Source organism: Haliotis cracherodii, unplaced genomic scaffold (assembly GCF_022045235.1).
Source record: "Haliotis cracherodii isolate W230 unplaced genomic scaffold, xgHalCrac1.p SCAF_9, whole genome shotgun sequence".
NCBI lineage: Eukaryota > Metazoa > Mollusca > Gastropoda > Lepetellida > Haliotidae > Haliotis > Haliotis cracherodii.
Window position 1 is genome coordinate 27,143,756 of NW_027266343.1, and position 24,052 is coordinate 27,167,807.

The window sequence follows — 24,052 nt, forward strand, 5'->3', positions numbered from 1 at the left end:
GCAGCAGTTGACATTATGGTTGAAGTTTAGGCTTACTACTGAGTTATCAACCTCCTTAATACAGAAATATTTCCTGAATGAGAATTAATCAATTGATTGGCTGTTACTTTCATGTTCTTGATACTTTGCAGCAGTTGATATTATGTGTTATATTTTTTACAAGTTTTGCATACTCAATGATTTATCAAATTCCATTGTGCAGAATCACAGTCTTCTATAATTATAGTGTTTAACTTTATTGGCAGTTACTATAATCTTTGGATACTTTGAGTTTCAATTATATTTAATAAACAAATTGCTTGACAATAATTGTCATTCTTTAAACACCGCGATGGGCCCTTTTCGTCCTAAAATTGAGTCTATACTGGTATCCCGTAGTACCGCGGCATTCATGGTATCGCGGCATTTGTGATTTAGTGTACATGTCAAGTACCGCGTTCAATACACGAGGTTGCAGGCTATAACTGCTAAACAAATTCACCATATGTTTAATTGATACTGTAAATCTGGAAATTAATGCGTCTCCAAATAATACGACTGCTGACCCCTAGCCAAAAGTAAGGCCTACGACTCAAAATCAATGCGACTCGCATTTATTTACGCTCGAGTTAATTTCAAGATTTACAGTATATTAAGTAGATATTGTGATTTTTCAAAAGGAACATGTACAATACAGTAAAGCAAAACTGCATAGATTTAAAACTTCAATATGATAATGCACTTTAAACGGGGGTACCAGTATAGACTCAATTTTGGTTCTGAGAGACAAATTAAAGATTCTTGTTAAGGGCTCTTGCAACACTGGTAAGGTTGTTCGCCGGTTTTGTGCGTTGTAAACTTGATATCACGGACGTATATACGTCTTTGGTGATATCAAGAGACGGGGCATAGCGGCATCGATGATACCGGGGAGGTGCGAGGTGCTGGGAAGGAGCCGGGAAGGAGCTTGTCAACGCATCAAGTTCCTCACAGCGATAGCCCGTTCGCGGAGGTCTCTAATACTATAATGAGAGTGTAACGAAGGTGTCACGCGCTGGGAAGGAGCTTGTAAGGAAGGGGGGGTAACTCTGGTGTTATGACGTCACAAGCAGACAACATGGCGACGTATGATTGTCGAAGAGGAAAGTGAAAACTGTTTTGAGAAATGGATCTTGGATATTGCCTGTCTGTAATTTTTTTTAGGATTAAAAGGTTAATTATAGTGTATCACTATACATAATATGAGATTTTAAAAGTTTTAACGTGGTTTTATAACGTCTGTGCTATTCAGAACTAGATTATTTTTGTAGGGCAGGTTTGAAGTTGAACATCTATGTGCACGTGCTAGTTTGCTTTATATCAGAATCACAGCGTTAGAAATTGGCACTAGTCCTGTAGTCCTTACCAAACTGTCCAATAGTAAAGGTATCCTAAGGACTAGTAGAAATTGGCCCATTTTAAGGGTTTTGCTATATGTTATCATTATAAGGACTAGTGGACAAAAACTGTTAGTTTCTAACCCTGAATCATATAAAAATATAAACGTATCAGTTTTATATTTTGTCTGTCCTTGCACCGTATGATCATGCATGTTTTACAGTTTAATAAACAACATACCATCTCACTGTCATGTTGCAAAGCAACTATAGCAGGTTAGTAGTAGATCTAGGGCAGGATTATTGAATGAAGACGTACCATTTGAATAGCACAAATATATAATTTGGGCCCCAATACGTATTATAATATGTATCACAGTACAGCTCTTTGTATAGCGATATAATTGATGTCTGATGCCTGGAGTCACTTTCAGTTCACATCATATTGGCTCCTTCCCCAGTCAGTTTTTTTGCCAATTAAGGAATGGGACAAGTGTGCCAAATGGCATCGGTATCACTCATAAGTGTCCCTAGACTAGTCACAAGACACAACACCTACCTGTAACCTTCATGAAGGTCTGTGACCTATTTTTCCGTAATGTCTTAGGCATGACTAGATAAATATACACTTTAACAGCGTGGATGTAGCTCAGTCGGTTAGCTGTATAGCTAACAAGCCAAAGGTCGCAAGGTAACTTCCAACAAATTCTCACAAACTTATTCAAAAGGTGCTCCTTTTTTCTGTCTGTAGCTGTCTTGCAAGGTGACAATGGTCAAGTTTCATACTACATCTTCTGTGTTCAAATACTCCTGGGACCAAGTTGCATGTGCCTTCTGGCAGAGGTACCCCAATCCTTTCAGGTATGTCAACAATTTATGTCAAAATTGATATTTGTTGTTCTTTGTTGTGCAAAGGGTTGTCCTAACGACACCCAAAGAGTCCATTGTTCAAAAGGCCTGGATTCACTGCTATTTCAATCAAACTGTCCAGTTCCATTTTAGCTATTACCATGCTAACGTAGCTGCATGTGTCATGTTTTATGTTAAACAAAATGGTTTTGTAAGAACTGTTTTCTTCAGAAATAAATGCTTGACGTTTAAATTGGAGAGTTTTATGAAGCTTATGATGTAGTTGTGTGTATGATGTTGTTGCAGCAAGCATGTCCTGACAGGAGATGTAGTTGTGTGTATGATGTTGTTGCAGCAAGCATGTCCTGACAGGAGATGTAGTTGTGTGTATGATGTTGTTGCAGCAAGCATGTACTGACAGAAGATGTAGTTGTGTGTATGATTTTGTTGTATCAAGCATATCCTGACAGGAGATGTAGTTGTGTGTATGATTTTGTTGCAGCAAGCATGTCCTGACAGGAGATGTAGTTGTGTGTATGATGTTGTTGCAGCAAGCATGTCCTGACAGGAGATGTAGTTGTGTGTATGATGTTGTTGCAAGCATGTACTGACAGAAGATGTAGTTGAGTGTGTGATGTTGTTGCAGCAAGCATGTCCTGACAGGAGATGTAGTTGTGTGTACGATGTTGTTGCAGCAAGCATGTCCTGACAGGAGATGTAGTTGTGTGTATGATGTTGTTGCAAGCATGTACTGACAGGAGATGTAGTTGTGTGTATGATGTTGTCGCAGCAAGCATGTCCTGACAGGAGACGTAGTTGTGTGTACGATGTTGTTGCAAGCATGTCCTGACAGGAGATGTAGTTGTGTGTATGATGTTGTTGCAAGCATGTACTGACAGGAGATGTAGTTGTGTGTATGATGTTGTTGCAGCAAGCATGTACTGACAGAAGATGTAGTTGTGTGTATGATGTTGTAGCAAGCATGTCCTGACAGGAGATGTAGTTGTGTGTATGATGTTGTTGCAGCAAGCATGTACTGACAGAAGATGTAGTTGTGTGTATGATTTTGTTGTATCAAGCATATCCTGACAGGAGATGTAGTTGTGTGTATGATGTTGTAGCAAGCATGTCCTGACAGGAGATGTAGTTGTGTGTATGATGTTGTTGCAGCAAGCATGTACTGACAGGAGATGTAGTTGTGTGTATGATGTTGTTGCAAGCATGTACTGACAGAAGATGTAGTTGTGTGTATGATGTTGTTGCAGCAAGCATGTCCTGACAGGAGATGTAGTTGTGTGTATGATGTAGTTGCAGCAAGCATGTCCTGACAGGAGATGTAGTTGTGTGTATGATGTTGTTGCAGCAAGCATGTCCTGACAGGAGATGTAGTTATGTGTATGATGTTGTTGCAGCAAGCATGTACTGACAGGAGATGTAGTTGTGTGTATGATGTTGTTGCAAGCATGTACTGACAGGAGATGTAGTTGTGTGTATGATGTTGTTGCAGCAAGCATGTCCTGACAGGAGATGTAGTTGTGTGTATGATGTTGTTGCAAGCATGTCCTGACAGGAGATGTAGTTGTGTGTATGATGTTGTTGTAGCAAGCATGTCCTGACAGGAGATGTAGTTGTGTGTATGATGTTGTTGCAGCAAGCATGTACTGACAGGAGATGTAGTTGTGTGTATGATGTTGTTGCAAGCATGTACTGACAGAAGATGTAGTTGTGTGTATGATGTTGTTGCAGCAAGCATGTCCTGACAGGAGATGTAGTTGTGTGTATGATGTTGTTGCAAGCATGTCCTGACAGGAGATGTAGTTGTGTGTATGATGTTGTTGCAAGCATGTACTGACAGAAGATGTAGTTGTGTGTATGATGTTGTTGCAGCAAGCATGCACTGACAGGAGATGTAGTTGTGTGTATGATGTTGTTGCAAGCATGTCCTGACAGGAGATGTAGTTGTGTGTATGATGTTGTTGCAGCAAGCATGTCCTAACAGGAGATGTAGTTGTGTGTATGATGTTGTTGCAGCAAGCATGTCCTGGCAGGAGATGTAGTTGTGTGTATGATGTTGTTGCAAGCATGTACTGACAGGAGATGTAGTTGTGTGTATGATGTTGTTGCAGCAAGCATGTCCTGACAGGAGATGTAGTTGTGTGTATGATGTTGTTGCAAGCATGTCCTGACAGGAGATGTAGTTGTGTGTATGATGTTGTAGCAAGCATGTCCTGACAGGAGATGTAGTTGTGTGTATGATGTTGTTGCAGCAAGCATGTACTGACAGAAGATGTAGTTGTGTGTATGATGTTGTTGCAGCAAGCATGCACTGACAGGAGATGTAGTTGTGTGTATGATGTAGTTGTAGCAAGCATGTCCTGACAGGAGATGTAGTTGTGTGTATGATGTAGTTGTAGCAAGCATGTCCTAACAGGAGATGTAGTTGTGTGTGTATGATGTTTCAGCAAGCATGTCCTGACAGGAGATGTAGGTGTGTGTATGATGTAGTTGTAGCAAGCATGTCCTAACAGGAGATGTAGTTTTGTGTGTATGATGTTTCAGCAAGCATGTCCTGACACGAGATGTAGGTGTGTGTATGATGTTGCAGCAAGCATGTCCTAACAGGAGATGTAGTTGTGTGTGTATGATGTTTCAGCAAGCATGTCCTGACAGGAGATGTAGGTGTGTGTATGATGTTGCAGCAAGCATGTCCTGACACGAGATGTAGTTGTGTGTATGTAGTTGTAGCAATCCTGTCCTGACAGGAGATGTAGTTGTGTGTATGTTGTTACAGCAAGCATGTCCTGACAGGAGATGCATTTGTGTGTATGTTGTTGTAGCAAGCATGTCCTGACAGAGGATGTTGTTAACCGAGAGATGCGCCAGGATGGGCTTCATACTACACGACTGCTGACCAAGACTAACCCAGTGCCTAAATGGGGGGAGAGGTTTGTTCCTGGACCACGCCAGGTCTGCATTGTAGAGGAATCCATTGTTGACCCTGAAAAGAAGATTATTACCACTTATTCTCGGAACATCGGAATGCAGAAACTCATGGTTTGTATATTATTTCTATCTGCTTGGGAATCAACAAACACGCATGCAAGTCCCCTAGACTATAAAACAAGTGCTACTCAGTGTTACTCAGGTCCTGTCATATTTAAACTGAGGTATTGAAACTGGCACAATATGAAAGGCCAGCTTCCTTATCACCTGTAGGCCATGTATTATGCTTAAGAATATGGAAGAAAAATCTGTCGGAACAATTGTGATATACAGATGTGAAAAAAGTGAACATGTTTTTGACATCATCATAAGTCTCCTGAGGAACAAGTGACTGCATTGTGTTTGAACTCTGTTACTCAACATGCTTAACTAGACCTTGTCCGCTTTGCTCAAGTGGTCAGTGACAAGTAGGAAAATCTTGTAATATGTTATTACATCCCATAACAATATATACTATGTGTTCTTTTAATCAAGCACATGTAACTCCAGTGACTAATGAGTTCGTGTGGTCAGACACGCTGACTTGGTTGATGCATGTCATTGATCCCAATTGCATGGATCGAAGCTCATGATATTAATCACTGGATTGTCTGGTCCAGACTCGATTATATACAGACCACTGTCATATAGCTGGAATATAGCTGAGTGCGGCATTAAACAACAAACCAACCAACCATCATTTAACTCCAGAGTTATTTCAGAATGGCCCCCAGGCCCATCATAATGTAGTCTTAGTAACAATGTAATCTCCACTTTTTACAATGCAAATGAACTACCTCTGTGGGCTAGTGGAAGAGTGTCTGCCCAGAGAACGGATGGTTTGGATTTCGATCCCCGGCTATGTCATACCAAAAGACGTTAAAAGATGGTACATGTTGCCCTGCCTGGCGCTCAGCATTAAGGGACTAAAACAATAAGATGGAAGTCTGTGTCTGAGTTGGGTATTCATGTTAAACTGCGGCATGGTATCTCAGTGAGCTAGCACTATATATTCAGCATTAGTCTTGACTCATACCAGCAGTCACACACAAGCACCCTTGGCATGCATGTCGCTATATAAGTCCAATAATCTTGAACGCGACGTTAAACCCCATTTCACCCCTCACCTCACAATGCAAATGTTGGTAAAGTACTCACGGAAATGAAAATAATCTGTTTTTCTCAATTTAAAAATCGACACAAAGTGTTACGTAGCTGTAAATACGAAAGAACAAAACAACTCGAAAAGTACTAGTCTGGATTTGCTAGTTTGATCTCAGTGAACAATACAAAATGTACTTTACAGGAGGTAATTTGTTGGAACTTTCAACATTCAAAAATAAAACCAAGTCCAAATTGACATAGCAGAAACAGACCATAGGCATTATGCACCTGTTCTCACCTGTCGTCAAGGTGTCATAGGTCACCTTGATCTACTTACACCTGGTTATGCCCTGTTTCACAATAGTCTGTTTTATTCACATTTTTACACACTTTTACGTGTAAAAAGGCATAAAAACATTTGATACGCTGTATTTGTGCCACGGCCCAATTAGTACTAATTTAGTTGTTTGAATATTTACATATTTTGTATATAAACTGCACTTATTTAAGATCTGAGGTCGAAAAAACAGGTTTTTTTCATTTCCGTGAGTACTTTAGTTGTTCAGGTACTTACTAGAGTCCTCAATAAAACAACTGATGGCAATCTGAGTTCACTTCATTAGACTATATTAAGCCTGGAACCCCATCTTGTGACAATTTGATTGAAAATGAGAAAAAACTACAATCTTTTAATTATCTTGCATTACTCCTTAATGCATCCACTGCTTACCTTAAATACGACAAAAGAAGGGCAGCGCAACAGCGATGGTCCGGGGTGAAGAAATAAATTTGTTGCTCTGAAGTCCCACTTTTACTGACCACCGCCGCTGTCCTGTGACCTTGAAAGTCACCTTCTTCACATCACTGCTTGTCGCGCTACAGCAAGGACGTGTCCCAGCCGAGCTACCTGTTTGGATTGATTTAGACCTTCAGTTTTCTTCTACAATTCTAAAATTGATCTGCAATGGGTGATGTATTCTGTTCATATTATTTTCATCATGTTTAGTAGTTTCATGTGAATTAGTTAGGCATATAAATACTACTAGCTTTGGCGTTACAGTGAGTTGCGTATATATGAATTATTCTATACACTTTCAACTCATTAAAAATATTTTTGCCGATAGATTATTATCAATTCTACGTCCTTCTTCCAGTCCTGCTTCATCAAAAATTCTTTATTTGCATATCTAATGCTTGCACGTTGAACTAATTGTCGTGGAAAAAAATCTTAAAGATTCTCATCCACGTTTGTTGGCTTGCACGCAGATGTGCTCAGTTACATTGAGTTGCGTATATAAAAATATTGTATACACTTTCAACTCGTATTTTCGCCGATAGATTATTGTTCAATTCTACTGCATTCTTCCAGTACTGTTGCATTAACAATTATTGTCTTTAACAATTAACTCATGCTTGCGTGTTGTACTTATTGTAATCGTTCAAAGATCCTTATCAGTGTTGTTCTGCATGCACGCAGATGTACTCACCAAACTTGTGTAAATCTCTCTCCATCGAGTTTTACAATATATAGGTAGGATACTCACAAATTTTTTTTACAGCAACCCTGTTGTGAGACGAGAAGAAATCAACAATACCGGAGGATTTTGTGAGTATCGTAACTGCTCCTAGTTTTCAGCTGCCTGAGACATTCAGATCTGCTAGATCTGCGACTCTGGCGCCAGCGTTTGATGGGGGGTAGCGCAGATGCAAGCAATGATCCAGTCCATACCAATGAGCATTGTGTCTCAGATACCTGCGCTGGGTGCATTGCCTGACTACTACCCAAGCGCCTCTACAATGACATCAGTGTACCATGTTACGCAGGCAACATATCCAGTGCAGCAGATGCATGCTCAGGCATCAACAACGTTCCCAAACACTAATTGGACAATGGTCCAAGTGTCTCTACAGTGATCCAGTCATCACCGATGAGCATTGTGTCTCATAGACCTGTGCCGTGCACAGCATCTGCCTACCACTCAAAGGCCTGTACAATGACATCAACCCAAGGGCTTACAGTGTACCCGGTTACGCAACGGACACATGATCAGCTCAGCGCTGTTCCAACGACTATCCAGCACAGCCGATGTACGCTTAAGTGTCAGCACCATTCTAGAACACTAATTGGATACAAAATTTATGCAGTCCAGAAGGAAGCACTTTGTGGCACACCTGTAACCAGACACCTGTGCCAGCTACAACTTTGGCAGAAGTGTTAGCGCCTACACCAGCGCCTAATGTATACCAAATGCCTAATGTGCTTTCAGGTAAGCATACATCGCATGGCAGCGCTGGTACACCAGCGCGTATGGGGACATCAGCACATGACTCCTTATCCAGGCGGGTCAGCAAAGCCTTCTCATTGAGGAGGCACTATGCATCGGAGCAGAAGATGATTGCCGTCTAAGCGAGTGCGTCAACATTGTTGTGACTCGTTGGACTGTTCAAATGGCGAGGATGGCGATTCCTCTGTGGAATGGAATAGGCATCTCAACCTAGCGCAAGTACCAGATTGGGTAGCAGACCGTCTTGTGTCAGTGGTGCTCGAACCAAGTGTTTAGATTAGATCATTTCCAAACCATGGTGATTTTCCTACACCTTCAGATTGACCACATGAGAATTCATCTTAGGGCCTCTCAGGCAGAGATTACCGTCACACTCAGACTTGTTTATTTAGTTCTTTCCAACTGGGACTCTTGAGTTCAAGCGCAGGCTGCTACGTCGACCTTGGTCATCTACTTCCCTGTTCAATGAACAGATTGCAGACGCACGGCAAAGTCTATAATCTATCCAACATAGAACATACTGCTGGTGAAAAGAGCTGTAGAGATGACTCACACCTCAGACTTAACATCAGGGTTTTATCCTCACATCTGCCTGGTACCCATGAAGGACTCAGACAAGATGAGTATGATCTACAATCTCTCCGTGATCAACGATCGTTATAGTTTTCTGTGGCTATTCAAGATACTTTTACTTCCTTGGGTCCACCTTATTGGCGCCTCACCACATTAAGAGTACTCAGAACCAGCATCAATGCGTTCGATCCTTGATCACTCAGTCTTGAAAATCCATCCCTCCGACCGCAGACTCCTCAGGTTCAAGTTCATTGGGGTTCACTACCAATGTGTAGTGTTTCCATTTGGCATTTCAGTGACCACATGGCTATTCATAGGAATAAAGAAGCCAATAACTGCATATCTACACCTGAGGAACACTTGGTTCGAGGGGCGGTCGGGTAGCCTAGTGGTTAAAGCGTTCGCTCGTCACACCGAAGACCCAGGTTCGATTCCCGACATGGGTACAATGTGTGAAGCCCATTTGTGGTGTCCCCCGCCGTGATATTGCTGGAATATTGCTAAAAGCAGCGTAAAACCATACTCACTCACTCACTCACTCACTTGGTTCGAGTTGTACATAGAGGACTGTCTCCTATGTCATCAACACACGCCAACGTTCGTACGCCACCGGGAATTCATCAGACGGCTACTATATCAACTGGGATGGATAATCCACAAGGCGAAGTCTGAGTTAACTCCATCCTATCGGCTATACAGTTCATAGGAGGCCTGTTCCAGACAGACCAGGATCTCCTATCAGTACCGAGGAACAGATGGCACAAGATTCTACGCCTCTTGTCACCTGCGCTACATCAACAATGCATGCTTCGCCAATGCCAAGTATTGCCAGGGTTACTCACCTTGGGACAGGACTTAAACAGCTTAGGCTGCTTACAACTGCGCCCAATTCAACAATTCCAGAACCCTTACATCAGGCGTCAGGATCCACTCTAGGCCATCACTCTACCAGCTCAACTGAGACCTTACCTCAATGGTGGATGGTAGAGTTGACTTAAACAGCTTAGGCCGCTTACAACTGCGCCCAATTCAACAATTCCAGAACCCTTACATCAGGCGTCAGGATCCACTCAAGGCCATCACTCTACCAGCTCAACTGAGACCTTACCTCAATGGTGGATGGTAGAGTTGAATGCCTCTTTATCCAGGATATCCACAAGTCTACACCTCTTCGTAGACGCCTCCCTTCAGAGGTGGGGTGCTCACCTGCAAGACCAGACAGCCTCAGAGCTATGTTCCGGCGCTCATTGAAAGTGGCACATAAACAACTTGGGTTTAATTCTGGTCACATACCATTGGCAGAATCAGCTACAGTCTGCCCAACCAGCAATATCCACAGACAACAGCACTGGGGTGTGTAGCCTGCGGAATCAGGGAACAATGCACTCCCACTCCCTGCTTCAACAGACATTCAGGTGTTTCCATCAAGTGGATCATCAGGAACTAGAGTTCATAGTTTAGCACATCCTCGGATGTCGGAACTTACTGGCCGATGCCTTATTGTGTCCAGACAGGGTGGCCTTCACAGAGTGAAACTTCACACAGAAGCATTCCAGTTACTGCTTCAGAAGTTCAGGCAACCAAACATCAACTTGTTTGCTGCTTGCCTAAACCACCAACTCATGACGTATTTCTCCCCGTTACTGGATCTGTAGGCTTGGGCGGTGGATGCATTCAGTATCCCTTGGGAAGGGCTAAAAGCGTATGTTTATCAGCTACCAGTTTTACTTCCCAAGGTGATACAAGGTATCAAGGAGGCAAGGAATCTTGTTCTCCTGGTGGCTGGCAAGAGGGTGGTTCGTCCAGCTCAGAAAAATCTTGCAGAAGACGATCCACTACCCCTTCCACAGTGGTCCAGCCTACTCATCCACCCTCACAGCTAATTGCCTCACCCAACGCAAGACAGTTTACGTCTGTACGCTTGGTTTGTCTTTAAAAGGCATTAATTATGAAGGGCTATTCGGCGTGGGCAGCAAAAGCTATAGCTTTACCTCATCGTCGCTCTACCAGAGGACTATACGATGACAAGGGGGGATCATTTGAGACTTTTTGCAAGGCAAAAGAATCAAGACCCTACGATTGCATCACAACAATTCCTTGCGGAATACCTCCTTCATTTGCGTACCCAAAGACACTTGACTTGCCTCCCAACTTTGGCTTCAGAAACCTCAAAAGTATGTTTTTCTAAGAGCTTGGGCGACAGGCAGTGATGTGAAGAAGGTGACCTTAGGTGTCATCAAGGTCACAGGACAGCGGCGGTGGTCAGTAATAGTGGGACTTCAGAACAACAACTGTATTTCTTGACAGTAAGGTAAGCAGTGAATGCATTAAGGAGTAATGCAGGATAAGTATACAAATGTATAAAGTATTTAGATTTCACTAAATTTAAGATTTCTCATTTATCTTGAAAGTGGGTAACATTTAGCTGGTTCTCTTAATGGCAAGGAATAAAACTTTTAACAAGTTTTAACTGCTTTAGATTGTCGGCCCGTCAAGATAACTGGTAATGATTTTAAGCATGTTATTTTATTGCAGAGCATTGAGGAGAAATGTGTGTACAAGGTGAACCCTGACAATGGCAAGCAGACATTGTGTGAGCGGTCTGCCTGGATCACGTCCTCGGTCTTTGGTTTGGGCTATGCTATACAGAAGTTTGGGGTGGAACGATTCAAGAAAAACATCACCAAGAGCTGTAAGGGCTATGATTATATACTAGACAAACTGTTCAGTGTAGAGGCACAGACTGCTGTACAAGACCACACACTGTCCAGCAAGGACAAGATTAAGGACACTGCCAGGAAGGCTGCGGAAGTAGCAGCAGCAAAGGCTCGGCCTATTCTGTCCAATCCCAGACCCATTTCATGAAGTTGGCAGGAGCATCATCCACCACTGACCTAGCATAGAGTAGATCCTTCACACAGGTGTGAGTGGATTGGTTGGAGTTGCAGTGAAGGAACGTTGAAGGTGTGCCTGAAAAGTTTCGGATACAGATTCAAATTTTGTGCATGATTTTTGTTATGCCAGTTTCTGTGGGAACGATGATAAGCTGGGGACAAGTGATGTAATCTGAAGACCATTTGAACTGATGCACATCTTCTACCATGATTTACCTCTGCCTGTGTTTGTATGCAATTCTGTGGGAACGATGATAAGCTGGGGACAAGTGATGTAATCTGAAGACCATTTGAACTGATGCACATCTTCTACCATGATTTACCTCTGCCTGTGTTTGTATGCAATATTCTTCTTGCATCTTACGCCTTTAGTTTCTGTTGGAAACTAAATGTAATGACTTTTTTGTCACATATTCAAGATATAGTTAGGATCCTCTACTTAATGAAACAGTGTGTAATCTATTCCCTTAATTAAATTTCCATGAACAGCATTTAAGTCAGGTATGGTAATTTTATCCACATATACTAAAAATGTGACATTTTGTTTGAAACATGGTGTGATGGCATTGTTACAAGTAGGGAAAGAGAAGAACCTATTTTGTTTGAAACATGGTGTGATGGCATTGTTACAAGTAGGGAAAGAGAAGAACCTATTTTGTTTGATATGATACACGTGTTGTGACATAAAACCCACCTACCCCAGGGATTCATGAGGATCACAAGAGCAGTGTATGACTTTACCTCCGACAACAGTCAACACTGTTGATAAGTTGCATTATTCAATGAAGCTTACATTCCTACAAACACACCATCAATGACAAAATCAGGGTTAATGTTGTTTTGGGCTCCACATGATTTCTTTAGCCCTTGATTATTTACTCACGTGTTATTCAATTTGGGGATGGATAGTTTTCTGTGGATATTCAAAATACTTTTACTCCCTTGGGTCCAGTCTATTGGATAGTTTTCTGTGGATATTCAAAATACTTTTACTCCAGTGGGTCCAGCCTATTGGATAGTTTTCTGTGGCTTTTCAAAATACTTTTACTCCCGTGGGTCCAGTCTATTGGATAGTTTTCTGTGGCTATTCAAGATACTTTTACTTCCGTGGGTCCAGTGACCAGTCTATTGGATAGTTTTAAACCAATGAGTCAACCTTCTTAGAACATAATTCTAATTAAAATGCTTTTCCAGGTGACTTCTTGTTTGCTTCTGTCCATGTGATGGCCCAAGTGTGTCGCATATTGCATAAGTTCATCACAACAGTGATACATGTCTAAGTTACAATGAGTGACACGTAGCACTTGTTTTTGCTTTGTTCTCTGCAGTATAGAGTTATACATTTGTGGTTTTAAACACAAAATCATGCATATTTTAAGCAACTCAAATTGATTTGTTTATGGTGTGTTATTGTGTGGTTTTTGGTGCAAATACATAAGTTATCTGGAGCTCTGAGACATTGTAGATACACCATTACAGTCGTGTTATTTAGTTTTGCCACACAAATGCTGAAGGTTTTAATTAACTTTATTGTTCTGCTCTCTACACCTCTTTTCAATTGCTGGCTGTTGCATGTTTAGAGTCAGGAGCCACAGACAGGTGACACTCATTAGACTGCAGGACTTTCACCACAGTCTTGTTGATCAGATTGGATAAAACTGTACACCAAAGATCCCAAAGTTTAGGTGACTATGAAAACAAGTATGAGTAATGTCATTTTCAAGAGGGGCGGTCGGGTAGCCTAGTGGTTAGAGCGTTCGATCGTCACGCCTAACACCTGGGTTCGATTCCTGACATGGGTACAATGTGTGAAGCCCATTTCTGGTGTCCCTCGCCGTGATATTGCTGGAATATTGCTAAAAGCGGCGTTCAACCATACTCACTCACTCACTCATTTTCAAGAGAAGTGAATCATATCATTCACACAGACTTTAATATGTCCACTTATATGTGATAACATTGTGTATATATCCAGGGATTTGAAGGTGTGTGTCCTCTTGTGTTATGTCAGCAACACTTCCAAGAAATACATGTATACAACACAGTACTACATAAAACACTTCTTGGAATCTTTGTTCAAAAGCGTAACTTTCAGTGTATGCCTTTTGTTATTCCAGGATTTGGTACTCTTGAATTGTATGATGTAGTTGTATGATATTGTTAGTGTTAAGATTTATGACTGATATATGTCATTTACACGATTTCTGTACGATTTCATTGGCAGGATGAGATGAGGAGTTGTCACTACCCCTGCCTAGATGGCGGTGTCACATTGGCTTTCAAGCCTACCCCATCTGCAGCTGTGTAATCAACATGTCCACATCAGTACATTGTATGTCAATGACATGAATATCAGAACACTCCTTGGAATGTATAGTTTACAATTTACATACATTTAACTATGTTGCTATATACACTTTACTGTGTAGAGTGTGTGTATCTACTACACAATGTAATACAATGTATATATATGATCAGAAATAATTAGGCAGTCAGGTGAAAGTGTTGTTAATTATATCCAGGTAACCAAGATTCTCCTTGTAAAACACAGTGTTTCTTTACTTCTAATCTCTTACACATCCCATACAGTTTTCCTCATGACTACTTTCTTATAGAAACAATACACCCTTCATTCGATACCACTACTTATTTTTGGTAAAGAATTATGAAAGAATGTAAATTAGATTATGTATATGTAGACATTTATATGATGAATAAATGTGAAGACAAGTTATCGTTATTTTTGTTATTTCACTGCTGTTGGAGAGCCAAGGAAGGGAGATAAACTCTTCAGACTTGATGTCCACCTCTTGTCCACAGTCTAGTACTGTTACTTGTATCCTATTATAATTCTAAGTAGATCTATGCTTGATTTTGATAGTTGATAAAGTAAAATTTGCCTAGTGCCTAGTGCCTAGTGCCAGGTTAACTAGGGTCTTCCTAACATGCACTGGACACTCCAAGGTGATGACTAAAGCTTGATAAACTGTGAATTCAAATTATTTGTACAAATGGAAAAGATCGCTTGACGATTAAGGACTGTCAGCTGTGCCATCCAATCCTCAGATATTACAGCCTTTATTGGAACAAAGTGGGTCTTTGTTCCCCAGTATTGGTTTAGTTTAAACATATGTTATTCACTAATGGAAAAGGATTAGGAACAAGTTATCCAACATAGGACACCCTCTCCTTGGTATCTACATACACTATATACGTATGCACAAAAGATGATGTAGGATGACAAGTACAATGAGGGATGATGAGAATAGGAAGAACAAATATAGAAGAAAAGAGAGAAAATGGACAAAGCGTTTATCTGACTGATGTAAGATTGTCTTAAATACATATATTATGACTTGTTCTGCACTTCCCCTTAATAAAAGTTTCACATTGGTTGGTACGCTTGTGTTTCTTGTAAGTATGCGTCTTAAGCCCCACCCTGACTATAAATAGCCCTCAAGCCACTAGCCAAACCTTAAATCCTACACCCCTCTAAAAAAATGACAGATTAATTACAAAACTCCAAACAGGACACACTAACCTAAATAACCACCTAAAACAACTTAAAAGACACACCACAGGCAACTGCCCCCACTGCAAACAACCCGAAACCACAGAACACGCACTCATTCACTGCACCCACTATCATGCAAACACACAGAACCACACTACAAACCACCCTCAATCTAAATAAGGTTCCTACTCTAGATGAAATACTAAACCCTCAAAATAAACTAGAAAACTTCAAGGCCCTAGGCGTATTCCTAATCAAAACAGACCTAATTAAGCGCATCTAAAAATTAATTAATCTACCAATCCAAAATCCAATAAACATACAAACACCCACCTCACCCGGCTCCCTTAGTTCCCTCCTCCACCCACCTCGGCATTTATTCCAAATTTAAAAATTTCAAAAAATCAATATAAGCAACCCCTTAAAGCCCCCTCTTGGGTTGCACACACCACTTTCGCCCTTCTCGGAATACACTAAATGGTCCGGCCAGGCCCGTGTGCGAAATACGCTGCAGTCGAAAAGCGCACGTTAAATCTTCTATATCAGTCAGTCAGTCAGCGGTGTTTCAGTTTCGAACAATGACTGACAATGAAAACACAACCGAGTGTCGGGAGAAGTTTTTTTTAAACCATGCGAGAACCAGATCACCATTGACCGTCAAACTTCGTATCAACTTGAATGACAAACCATGGATAGAACAAATGGATCCATATCAAGATATAAGTCAATAAATTTTCTGTAGTTTTATCATAAAAAATCGAATCGATCGTGTTTGGCGTCTGCATCATTCACAGTGGGCGGAGCTTATTTACGGTTGCGCTATAAATAGCAAAGCACGTGGTCATGTATACATGTGACACACTCAATGCATTTGTGGTCAAAGTGTATTGTGTTGTATATTTTTACGGCAGAACATCAGTTTCAGTTAATGTAGCAGTAACGATACTTAAAGACGAAATTGACGACGCGATTCTTTCAGTTCAATCCGAAAATTACAGATATTTGTTTAGTTTTGGTCATTTGCATTCAACAGTTAGATTTGTGCCACACAATAATCAGTTTATATTCATAAAACGTAAATTATTACAGAGATTTTTCAACTAGTGTTTAGGAAGGGGCATAATTTGAAGCACCAGAAGTTGCGCCAATATTTCTCAGCTTGACTACAATAGAGTGAGTGAGTGAGTGAGTCTGGTTTAACGCCGCTTTTAACATTATTCCAGTCATATCACGGCGTGTCAGCTTAATGTGGGAGGAAAGCCCGAAGTGATGCAGGTCTTAGACGTTTACCACTTCGGTGAAACCCACGAGCACGGGTATGGTGCTGACAAACCTAGAAACATAATCGGGGCGAACCGGGATTCGAACCCACAATCATTACTACAATAGATGAATATGTTACGTGTATCAACATAACAATGCACATAAGCAACTGGTAAATAACTAAGTGAATATACTTGATGTTTTGGCCTACAGAAGGCGTATCCGGATAATATTGTACTTACTGTCATAGCGACTGATTTATGACTACCATTGTCTGCAGTACATTTGACTTCAAGGGCAAATTTACCCTGTAGCCATGTCTCCATAACTTAATTGTCATTACGTTTTAGGCGCTAATCCCCGTTGTTAATCCTCACCAACATTTCATTGTATTTTGACTGTCAGTCAGCCTGGACTACCATATCACTTCCCTTTAACTACTGCTTTTTATAGTATGGCATTTATTGCCCTAATTGTTCATCCCATGAACTGTGTTTGTTAATCACGCCCATATGTCCAAAGCAACGTCGTTGTCTCTTTGTCTGTCCATTGTTGTTCATTACTATATATGTGCTACCATTACACAGTTACTAGGGTGTTAGTCAGGCTTGGTATTCCGAGTGCTGGCATAGGGACGACCTCGAGCAGGATATGCTGCTCGTAGGAAACGCCCTGAGGTGAGCTGGAGCTCCGTTCACCTCTTGTACGCCTGAGCTGGAAAGTCTGCTCATTGCTGTGTTTGTGTTGTCAGAGCAGGTATTCCGCTCATTGTGCAATTGTTGTTTATTGTTTACATGTTGTGCATAAAGCGTTCCGGGACAGTGATGTCGATTTTGTCCTTTATTCCCCCAAGAGCTAATTCCCCGTCAACATGCACCTTGACATTACGATAAACGAAAACTCCAATACACATATTCCAAGACAACTTTAATTATGAATTTCCTTTCCTTTCACAGAATTTTCACACGCAAAACTGAGTTTGATCATTAGATCCACACTTGTCCCATGTACTTTTTGTTCGGGGTATTTGGATAATTCGCGCACAAGTTTTAAAATATAATCTGGGATCCCTTTCCTGTTTTGTCCACACCAATCCTTCATTTGCTGCAACATTTAATTCCGTTTCTTCAAGTCCAAGTATCTACGATCTCTCCAAACACTTCGTTTATTTAGCTCAGTCCAGAAACAATGTGTTCGAATCGACGAATTTCTGCAACATGGTGGCCGCACCATTCCCTAACTGCGATTGCTTTACCGTGTCACGCATGGTTGACAAAAGAAGTGTGAACATACATATTCGGCTTCACCTGGTTCTAAAATGAAATCTAGCTGTGACACTGATTCACTAATCCCAAGAATCGGCACTGAATTTATCAAAGTTTCTGTTGCACTTGTAAGGGAAGGGAGGCGCCATCTTGTCGATTCGAGTTGTGAATCGGAATGATGTCATCTTGAACTGGAACTTTCTCCACGATAAAGTCACCAATGTCACAATCGAAATGACCTAAAGCTCCCTGATTATCTCGAACAATTCTTCGTCAAATTAGGCTTCACATGAAAATGTTCTGTTGCTCATATTGAAGACAAGAGAAATTGCAAAGTTCTTGACAATTGTAAGCAGCAACTCGACGCGCTCATGGGGCGTGGTTGCTAGCAGATCGCGTGTTCAGAAAGGCGAAAATAAAAAGTTTTAGAAAGTAATAAAAGAAATACCCAGTGCAATGAAAAAGTACCATGTACAGGATATTTTTTTTAATAATAATATTCACGAAAAAAATATTTTCTTAAAATGCAATATAATTTATTAATTTATCCCAAGGTCGTAACCCTGATCACGTGGTGGGTATTTGGAAGGAATCTTTGCGATGACGCCGTGAATGAGGCCGTGTGTATATTACATTGTTGAATTCAACTGCCCATGAAGATTGTTGAGGCATTGACATTATGACAGATGTTCGTCATGGATGGAGAGAAAAATGTATCTGAGAGAAACATTGTTGCTTTGAGCTTCGAGACAAAACACTACTGCCGAAGTAGCCAGCGACCTGAATGTAAGCTTGATGAAAGTAATGTTGAAACCCATTTTCACGCACATGACAGAATTAATGTGAACAAATATTTATCTGAACATCGTTTCGAAGTCTATGAGGTTGTCCGTATTTGAATATTTTTATCTCCATTCCGACGTGAAATAATATATTGTTTGAGTGTCACAATTTTGCTGCCGCTGTGGAAAATTGCGCACCGATCTAATAAAAGAAATACTACTAGATCTACAATTGCGCCGTCATAAAAGAACCAGGTCAACTTTATCTTTGTTCCCATGTTCATGAAAAATTCGTTTCCGAAAAAAAAGCGAATCGATCTACATCATAAATTAATTCATAGACTAGATTCTAGTACCAAGTGTTGAACCTTTTTTAAAATGTCACAAAATAACTTACACAATTATTGAAAGACATTTTTGGATAAGTCATATATTTTATTTCGTCCGCCCGCTCTCTGATTAGTTGAGGCTTGAGGGGAGAAACACATACAAAAAATATGGATGGCCTTATGCAAATGACACTTGGCATGCCAATCAACAGGGATCTGGGTCACTGGGACCCGCCAAGTTTCACGGATCGAGTTACTTCGGCATGAGGAGCTTCATCGGACAAGTGAGACTTTGCCAAAATAATTTGCTACTGGGCAATGAAAAAACGACAAGAAACTACTTTGATCACTTGAAAATATGTTTGACCATTACCAGGTTTTTTACACAATCGTTGTCATCCAGATTCCAGATGAGGCAAGACGAACACAACGAAGAAAAACATTGTTGAAATCATGCACCGATTGCCGTATATATTGTGAGAAATACTATTTATAAACTGCAGATATACCGTACACCACAGTATAACGATTGGTGCCCCAACACATATTATGTTTCTTGTTCATTTACACTGCTCATATGCATCACGACAAACAAACGTATTTCGTTCTCGTCCAGAGATTTAGAACTATAATTTGTGTGTTGGACTGTGTTGGATAAATCGTGGACATTCCACGGTATCATTTTAAGAAGATGTGAAGACGACATGGCAGGTAGGTTTTGAAACCAAAGATGTACGCGTTTGTTGAAAAGTCTTGGAATCGTTTGGTAGATATTTTTATCATATAATGGGTAGGTTTCTCGGCAGGATAAAGCCAACGGATAAAAACGATATCTGTTGGGGTCATATGCGGATAGAGATGCAAATATCAAAGGTCAAGTAGGACTACTTTCGCTGTTTATAAACAAACATGGCGTCGCCCTCGTCATTCAGCGATCGAGTCAGAATTAACCATCGGGAATCTGGATAAACTACAGGGATAATTCCTATCATTATCAAATGAACACTCTAATATACTGAAAATCAGTGTCTAACTGTGACGTAGCTAAGGCATTTTATAAGTTTTGGCAACTTTGGAGATATAAATTTCGAAACAATTTTGCGAGGGCACGAGGCCTAGCCAAGCGGGATCAGTAGCCATATCTGGGCTTGTAGACCTCTGCGACTTAAAACTTTCTCCACAAATTAAAGTAGTTGGATTTTGCCGAAATATGTTTGAATTGTTACCTTGTTTCGTTTAGTCGCTGTGTGTACATCTGACTACACTTCTTAACGTTATAACAGGACAGACCGACTGTCAACAACGTCTGACCGTGGCCGTGACGTTTCATAGACTAAGGTTAGAGTAGCTTCCCTTTGACAAAGGGCAGTTACTCTAGCGGACAGACCGATGGATTGCCGCGAAAGGCAATTAAAAACAACTGTTGTTTTGCTTATATGTTGTTCACCACTGTATAAGAAACAGATTTCAGTTGGAACTATATTGGCTACTGTCACTGTCCGACTGACACATCACTTACACTGTGACGTAAAAAATATTAATGCGCCCATTCCAGGAAAACTATATTTCGGTATTGTTTGTGAGAGAGGGAAAGCGATTTTAAAGCACAGAATTAAAGAATGACATTATATGATAAAGAGGTTATCACGCTTGTGTGTTTGGGGATGGTAAATATCCTGTATTAGGAATAAACACTATGTATTTTGCTCGCTAAGGCTCGCTAAATACAATGTTTATTCCTAATGCAGGATATTTACCATCCCCAAACACACTCGCGTGATAACCTCTATTTATTACCATTAAAACTTACGTCCTTTACATGACGTCACCCGTTTACGCATTAACCAATGAAATGTATATGTTATCATGACGTCAAATTGACCTGTCAAATCACTTGTATAAGCTCTGGCCACTAGAGTGCGGTAGTTTCTACCGCAGATGGGGCTTTAATGTTAATATAAGTTTTCCTCTTTGACTAGTATATAATGGACATTTTAACAAATAATGGAAAGAGTTTTCTAAGAAGTTGCCGCAGGTGCAGTTTGGGTCAGTTTTATGCCTGTTTTATATAAATCAAAATTAAGTGAACTTGTGGTATAATGTAACTTAGTGTGAAAAAGTCTTTACCAAATATAGGATGGCGCAAAAGAATGTTGTTTTGAGATACAAGATTTGAAGGTTTTAACACTAGCACAATCACAAACATATACTGATAACGGTAAAGCGTTATACTTTTAATTAGCTGATTTACAGATAAGCCTTCCCAACACATTACAAAACTATATATAATAATGCAATTTTGAGGCCAGTAGGTTTATCCCATTGACTTTTCAAAGTAAATTCAGTAATGAAATACCTTCAAAATAAGTCCATGTCAGAAGGGAAGTAACTTATTAATGGAAGACAAGGCCCAAGACAGTTATTCCTAACCAAGTTTATTTATGTCTTCATTAAACATGCCATTGTTTGTTTAACTTTGATGCTATGATGTTCAATGTGGAAGTCAATGGTTACAGGAATTAACATTCAGATTATGCCTCAATCTTACATATGGTACCCAGGCCTAGACAGGAATAGTCACCCTGGAACAAAGTCCAGTTTGGTTTACCCCCTGCGTTAAACAACCAACCAACCAACCAACATATGGGCCTGGCCTTTGTCCATTGTAGATGTGTGCTGCTTGTGAATGTGGAAAACATCTCTTGTGCCACAAAAATGATGTTTTCAAATTTAACTTGAAGAGATGGCAGTTCTGTGTCCTTGTTACGAAGTCCATGGTTATTTAAGATCAATCATATTATCCCTAGATTTGCAACTATCTTGCATAGCAATTTAAAATGAAGCTTTGCCTTCCTGCATATGATTTCTCAAACATTTAGTTGTATTATTTTGGCACAATAGATAGGTTAATGGCCCTTTCACAAAATAATTTTACTGATGGAAATGTTGTAAAATAATTAAATTGAGTCAAAATGGAATTAAGTATTTGAAGTTTGGAAAATAACTCTTGAATTTGAATATTAAAAAAAAAATCATTCTAAAATAATTCTAAAAATTCTGTGACACACCAGTATGGCAGGAATTTAAAAAGAAATCCGAAAGAAAAAATGTAATTTTACACAATTTGGGTATAATTTTGCACCCTTAAGGTCCCAGCTATGTCCATTGCCTGTCTAACTTGTTATGATTCAAACTTTACATTGAGATAACATATAAAACTGTCAAAAACAGGTGCAATATACATGCTCTATCATTTATGTTGCAAGGTGTTCATAAACCATTTTACATTTTTTTAATTTTTGAAAATAGTCCATGAGATCTAAATCTAGATGTTAAATCTATACTGTGCGATTTCCAGAGGAAAATTGGAGAAAATCCATAATGACTGAACTTTCACAGCTGTCCTCAGTGATGTGAAAGCTGAACAGGGTCAACTGTGGGAAGAAAATGACAGATAAAAAAAGATAAAAGATTAGATAAAACAAACTTCTTGAGAAACTGTGGACTGGAATGAAGCTCAAATGCTCAAATGCTCTGATTTCTTCGGAATTAGAGGAAGAAAGTGACGAAAATTTAGCCACCCATCTTGTGAAAATGAGGTAAATTCAACTAAACTGAAGATAGATAAAGCAGACACGTTTAGTTTTGAAGAGGTTATAGACTAAACACAAAGCGGAGTCCTAGACCTCTGATAGTGCAGTTCTCATTCTATAACTAAAGGGGTCAAGTGAAGACATTGTGACATATTGGGAAGTAATAGAAGCTTCAGGGTAGGGGACGACTATACTGAAGATGTTAGAAACATGAGAGGATAACTTCGTCACTACTAACGAGACAAAGGTGAAGATTGCTACTTATCATATGAAAAACTGACTGATTGTATGCTTATAACTGGTCAAATCGAAAACTGGTCAAATTGGTCAGCGCCAGTATAGTGATACAAGCAGGCGTCATGACACCCTCACCAGAGCAGACGACACACAAGAAGCGACAGGGCAAGAGATTGTAGGGAGGTAGCCGAGGCCGGAACGAAGCTGACGGCTGAACTGTGTCCACACAACGATTCGGATGACAAAGCAGTATTTATCAAATATATATGTTCATTTTTACACGTGGACCAAGGGGATGGGAACATTGTGTTTTCTTCAGGACGAGTGATCTGATAAATGTTGTGTTAGTGTTTGTTTATATCCGACCAGAATGCTACACTTACTCTGCAAATCCCGAAGAGCTTGTTATTTGATCACTGCTTTGTCTCTTTTCCAAAGACTCCCTGCTTATTTTACTGACTTGGCACAGCGAAATCATTTGCTCATTTGACTCAAGTTTTTAATGGATATACCTCTGTGACATCATGCAATGTCCACATCATACAATTTCACTATTACGCAATCCCTTCTATGTGAGGCTCAGAGGTGAGGTGAGGCGAAATGTGGTTTAATACCGAGCGCCTGGCAGGGTAACAAGAACCATCTTTTAACATCTTTTGGTGTGGTGCGGTCGGGAAGCGAACCCCGACCTTCCGCTCTCCCGATGGACTCTGTACCACTGAAGAGCTAGAACAGTATGTATTACACTGTTAAATGAATACCCAGGTTGTATACTTCAGCGGCCACTTTAACTCACCGAACGGAGAGGAGCAGGATTTCGTTATCAATGACTGCAGTAAACGCTTACCTCTTGATGATGACTATTATGCCATCGATACTTTTAGTCAATTTCGAATATCAAAAGGACTGAAAATAATAATAAAAAGATATTATTAGTTAATTGTTTTGCGTCTAAATTTCAATATGCATATTGTAAATGGGGGTACAGGGTAAATTCACTATCATAGCTAGTCAGGGAAGAAGTGTC

General features: G+C 40.2%; 1 protein-coding gene across 2 annotated transcripts; it reads left to right on the forward strand.

Moving 5' to 3' along the window:
* The first annotated feature begins 1,086 nt into the window (after positions 1-1,086).
* LOC139452565 (PRELI domain-containing protein 1, mitochondrial-like) lies at positions 1,087-14,767 on the forward strand. 2 transcript variants are annotated; one of them, XM_071234089.1, is made up of 4 exons: positions 1,087-1,164; positions 2,107-2,216; positions 5,042-5,258; positions 11,684-14,767. In XM_071234089.1, exons 2-4 carry the CDS (start codon positions 2,125-2,127, stop codon positions 12,011-12,013), a joined length of 639 nt encoding a protein of 212 aa, XP_071090190.1. In that variant the 5' UTR covers positions 1,087-1,164; positions 2,107-2,124; the 3' UTR covers positions 12,014-14,767. The 2 variants fall into 2 exon arrangements, with proteins under 2 accessions (XP_071090190.1, XP_071090189.1); XM_071234088.1 differs by having other exon boundaries at positions 1,091-1,191.
* Positions 14,768-24,052: the final 9,285 nt, after the last annotated feature.

Bases quoted from the DNA above. Each gene is read 5' to 3' on its own strand.
- LOC139452565 (XM_071234089.1), top strand. From the start codon at position 2,125: ATGGTCAAGTTTCATACTACATCTTCTGTGTTCAAATACTCCTGGGAC. The intron at 2,217-5,041 runs GTATGTCAACAA...ATGTTGTTGTAG, and splicing joins AGGTACCCCAATCCTTTCAG to CAAGCATGTCCTGACAGAGG. The intron at 5,259-11,683 runs GTTTGTATATTA...ATTTTATTGCAG, and splicing joins TCGGAATGCAGAAACTCATG to AGCATTGAGGAGAAATGTGT.